The sequence below is a fragment of the Plutella xylostella genome, chromosome 4, assembly GCF_932276165.1.
Source record: "Plutella xylostella chromosome 4, ilPluXylo3.1, whole genome shotgun sequence".
Taxonomy (NCBI): Eukaryota; Metazoa; Arthropoda; class Insecta; order Lepidoptera; family Plutellidae; genus Plutella; species Plutella xylostella.
In genome coordinates, this window is record NC_063984.1 from 6,842,805 (window position 1) to 6,847,948 (window position 5,144).

Below are 5,144 nucleotides of genomic sequence, written 5' to 3' on the forward strand. Positions count from 1 at the left end.
TTGGATAACAGACCTTACAAAATGCAAGCCACGACCACCGTAGAGCTCCAATATAGTCGAGTCGCGGCCCGACCCACTATTGTTCGAGATAGCTCGCCGATGATTAGTCGCAAATTGGCCCGCTCGCTACAAATTCACAGCTGAACAGCCGCGGCACTCGCTACCGGGCCACGTATCGTCGTTTGTTTTGCCTGTAGTTTGTTTAATAGCAATTAGAGCTTTTGTTGCCGAGAGAGGAAATTTTACGGAAAATATTGGATTTAGGTAAAATATAGAGGTATTAGATAGGTTTATATTTAACTTGGGTCATTATTTACTATCTTAATGAAATTAGAGGTTATTAGAGGGTATAATTAATTTTACGATATGAAATAATTATCCTGATTGTACATTTCAAAAACATCTGACTCTGATCAATAGACGATAATTTAGACATATCGTAGCTTACCAGCCAGTTTGAATTAAGTTTTCAAAGGAAGCACGTAATAAAGCAAAACTTGTGATTCTCGCTACTTTCCGTTTTTCATGCATACCCCCTTACTCCTGTCCTATAAAAAACCTAGGACTAGATCCTAGATAACTTAAAGTTCTTATAGATAATGCAGCTAAGTTGAAAATGTTTTGAATGTTCCTGGCCTCATGGTTATGAATACCGAATGGTGTAGTGGTTAGTGACCCTGGCTGCTATGCCAAAGGTCTTGGGTTCGATTCCCGGCCTGGCAGATATTTGTTTAAAGACAGATGTTTGTACTCGGGTCTTGGGTGTTAATAGGTAGGTATATTAATTTATATATCTATTTATGTAATTTATATGTCTATCTAAATTTGCTCGTGAGTGTAAGTAATTATGTGTTTGTACTTATAAACAAAACCTAGTAGGAAAGAAAATAATCTCACTTTCCTGGATCATCTAAGTGCTTACTAGTTATTATAGTGATTCTTATAAATTTGTATCAAGATTTATTCCTAATTTTGCTGTACAATATGTTTTTATGTATTTTGAATATGTATGAAACTTATAGACTTTGTTGGTTGGGTTTGTTTATGGAGTAATATGGTAATTTAATGAAATCAAATGCAGTAAATCAGGTAAAAAATCTTTTATTTTTCTTTTATGGAGGTAACAGAAAGGAACGCAATTCGACATTGGCTTATAAAAACAAGAGCCTCTCAAATATTTCATACTCTTTTACAATAATAATGTCTAACGACATACAGTTATATTTTTCAGAGAATATATTAAATCATTTATAATTAAGGCACTTTGTACATGGCTTATAATACAAATATATTATTAACAAGTGTATGACACTCGGCAAATGCCACATGACTAGTGAAGCCGCGGCGCGACTGATCTACTTAACTAACTTAACCTAACTTAGCTTCTACAAGGCAGAATGTACATGGTCCATCATAAAACACACGAGTTTCTTAATTCTACTTGTAACATTGTAACGCACTCATTTTTTGGGAAATATACAAAATAATTTAAACTTATATCTAGCGTTAGTAAGTACATACTATATCGTTGTGAGTGTTAGTTAGCCGCAGAGCTAAATAAGAGATCTAGTGTTTGGTGGGCGGCGGGCCGGCGGCGGCGGCGGTCAGTAGGCGTGCACGGGCGCGGGCGCGAGCAGCTCGGGGCGGTAGTCGTAGGGCGCCGCGCAGCCGCAGCCGCCCTCCACGTGCTTGCTGAGCAGCGACATGCGCGAGAAGGTCTTGCCGCAGCCCGAGCACGAGTACTTCTTGACGTCGGAGTGCGTCTGCAGGTGCGCGCGCAGGTTGGAGCGGTCGGCGAAGGCGCGCCGGCAGTGGTGGCACGAGAAGGGCTTCTCGCCCGTGTGCGTGCGGATGTGGCCCTGCAGCAGCCACGGCCGCGAGAACGCCTTGCCGCACAGGTGGCACTTGCAGGGCAGCGTGTGCGTGCGGATGTGCATCTTGAGCGCGCCCAGCGACGTGTACACCTTGGCGCAGTACTTGCAGCTGAAGGACTTGCGCGCCAGGCTGCCCTCGGCCGCCGCGCAGTGGTACTGCTGGTGCTTGGACAGGCCCGAGTACGTGGAGTAGGACTTGGCGCAGTCGGGGCACTGGTAGCGCGGGCGGCGCGAGGAGGCGGACGCGCCGGAGTCGGAGGAGACCGAGCCGGGCGAGCGCAGGTCCTCGGGGCCGGGCGGCGGCGACAGCGACTCGGGCGGCGACGCGGGCGAGTAGCGGTACAGCGGGGACAGCGCGGGCGCCGCCGGGTACAGCTCGTCCAGCGGCGGGCAGTAGGGCGCGTACAGCTGCGGCAGGTAGGCGTAGGCGGGCGCGGGGCGCGGCGGGGACGGCGCGGGGCGGGGGGGCGCGCGCAGCTCCAGCGGCGCCCAGTCGCACGGCTCCGCCTTCACCGCGCCGCCTACAGGCGACGACGCCTTGCTGGGGTAGTTGCCCGTTCTAGATAAGTCTTCAGGCTTAGTGCTCAAGTTTTGTGGTTCTTCATTTTCTGTGTCATCTGTTGACAAAGGAAAAAAACTATTAGTAATCTAAAACTTTTTTTTTCAGTCATGAAAACAACTATGAAAATATACGTAACAACTTATATTTTATCACTTAATTGTTAATTAGTAACTAGGTAAAGCTACTAAAATAGAGAACTAGTAAAATCATGTTTCTTTTGACTCAAGTAGAAATTAAAATTTTCACTGAACTAAAACCACTGCACAACTGAATTAAAATACTTACAGGTAAATGAGTTGTAGTTGTATCTGAGGGCGGGGTGCGTGTGCGCGGGGTGCGGCGGCGGCGGCGAGGCGGGCGGCGTGCCGGGCTCCGGCCGCACCAGCACCGGCCGCTTCTTCAGCGGACAGTGCCCGTACTTCTGTGACATCAGCCCGCGCCCGGCCAGACTGTCCTCGACCAGCATCTTCGTTTGCACCTTCTTCACAATATCACAAGTGTCCAAAATAAATTGTCTTTGTTGATTGATAACAATCGTCGCAAAACTTATCACAAAATCACTGAATTGTTGTCAAAGTCCAAACATCGCACGACGGATCGCAAGTGTGTGTATCGGTGGTATCGTAACGCGAGTGAGTGTTGACTCGTCAACGTCCGGAGATCGGAATGGTGCGGCGAGGGAAGGAGCGCGCTTATAAGCGCTCCCCGGCAGCGCCGGCCAGGTGGCAGCGGGTAGGCCGCGCACGTGCGCAGCGACCAATCAGCGAGCGGCGCGGCCGCGGCGGCCAATAGCGACACAGCGCGGGGCGGCACGGGGAGCCGGCACCTGCGCCGCCGCAGAGCTGTGCGATATGCGTTGCTCGGCTCTACCTTTCAGCTTTGCTCTTGTCGCTGAGGCTCTGTCTGCCTAAATCACAGACCAAACGTGCTCCATTTTTTGCACATCTCTTGAGGTTAAACACCTTTGAACCAGAACTTTCAAAGACTTTTTGTGCCTTTAAATGGTTGCTATGCCAACTCGCCATGCAGCTGAAGTAATTTGAAGATATAATTCAGATAGTTTAATAATTATGTTAAGCGTGTTCTAGATTTAGGCCATAAAAGGGACGTTAAGATTTTATCCTGGTATACCCAGTACCAATATATGCCTTGGTACCGTTACTTACAAGTCAAAGATACAATATTTTTTATTCGAAATCTTCTTCATCTAATATTTTAATTAAAACCTTATTTGAGGAATATTTTAGGACTAGTTTAGGAATGGGTGAAATGTAAAACATTAACAATACCAATTAACAAGTAATACATAATAATCCGTTCCAAATAAAAGTGTGTCAACTGACGGTATGCAGTTGTTAGTTGAAATTGAAACCTTCGAAAACAATGATGAGTTGGTATACCTTCCAACAGAAGTCGCACAAGGAATGATATATGAAACGTGGATGACACATAATCACGAGCCACGGGCGCGACTCATGACCTTGCCCCCCTTCCTGCCAGCTCGTCTTCCTAATACGTTACAACGTATGACTGTTCGAGCTACACCAAATGTAACTGGAATTATAAAACAATACTACTTTAGGAAGTGGCTTGACACACTTATTTCAGACCTACTTAGAACCAGAGACAAAGAAATTAACTGATTCGGTTACGCATGCATTACAGGCAGTTTGAGCGATAAGGGTGATCCATCACGATGCCGTTGTAACTATTAGTCACTTGTTGGTGTACTGCAATGACCAGATTCCATCTAAAGGCTCTCAGCTGAGTAGCTTGTCATTAATAAACCCGCGCTGCAATAACTCGACACCTCGCGCTCAGCGCCGCGAGGACGTGTCTATCACACACCTCGATCACTTTACGTGCGCGAGATGCTTATTGATACACATCATGTTATTGTTAAAATGTTTGTTAGCCACGACGTCATTATGTCTACCGATTCCAGACTCGCAGGTCACCGAATTTGCTCTCATGACCAACTGAAGCAGTCGTGAGAGTTTTAACGAATTGCATATGCTAATAATAATTGCCTATTGAGAAGTTTCTAACCGTAAAGGTCCACGAAACCAGTTTGTGGCAGACAAAGGAACTTCCTTGTGTATCAAATGGAGCCAAACGAGACAAGTTCGCAACCCCTTCCCCACGCGGAAATATAACGTCCATAAGCTCTTTGTTACGTTTTTTAATGTGACCAGGACTCCGCGATCTGGTTCCGTGGGTAATTTTGGTTTTCTCACATGCAACTTCACTTGCAGTCTTCATGCCACCATACAAACGTTGTGTTTGCAAAAGCTCTACAATGAAGTGCAAAACTGGAATACTGTATTTTACTGACGATTGTTAAGTACCAAAAAGACCGCGTAATGCTGGTTAAACCAGAAAGTGGTTTATTACGAGACCGATGACTTCAGATAGTACGGACATGAAGTATGCCAATCATTACGACATAGAAAGGATTAATCTTGTGTTTGGATAACATGGAAACTCGAGTCCTACAATGCGATGCAGAGTGCATGATACAAAGCGATGACTTGGATTGGTTTCCGAAGTGCGTGGTGTGCAGGATCGTGCGGCGTGGTCAATGGTCACCGCCGTCACGATGACGAGGTCGCCGGGCCCGTGACTCAGCGCAGTGAGTCGGTGCCGAGACATCATATCGACATCAATGCTGCGATCACTGCGCTCCGTGACATCCATGACCAATCGCA

At 46.5% G+C, this 5,144-nt stretch overlaps 1 protein-coding gene across 1 annotated transcript; it reads right to left on the reverse strand.

The window, feature by feature from the left end:
* Positions 1-1,085: 1,085 nt before the first annotated feature.
* LOC105387329 (protein snail homolog Sna) lies at positions 1,086-3,095 on the reverse strand. Its single transcript, XM_011558040.3, has 2 exons — positions 2,722-3,095; positions 1,086-2,491 (listed from the first exon to the last, which is right to left on the reverse strand). Exons 1-2 carry the CDS (start codon positions 2,900-2,902, stop codon positions 1,605-1,607), a joined length of 1,068 nt encoding a protein of 355 aa, XP_011556342.2. The 5' UTR covers positions 2,903-3,095; the 3' UTR covers positions 1,086-1,604.
* Positions 3,096-5,144: the final 2,049 nt, after the last annotated feature.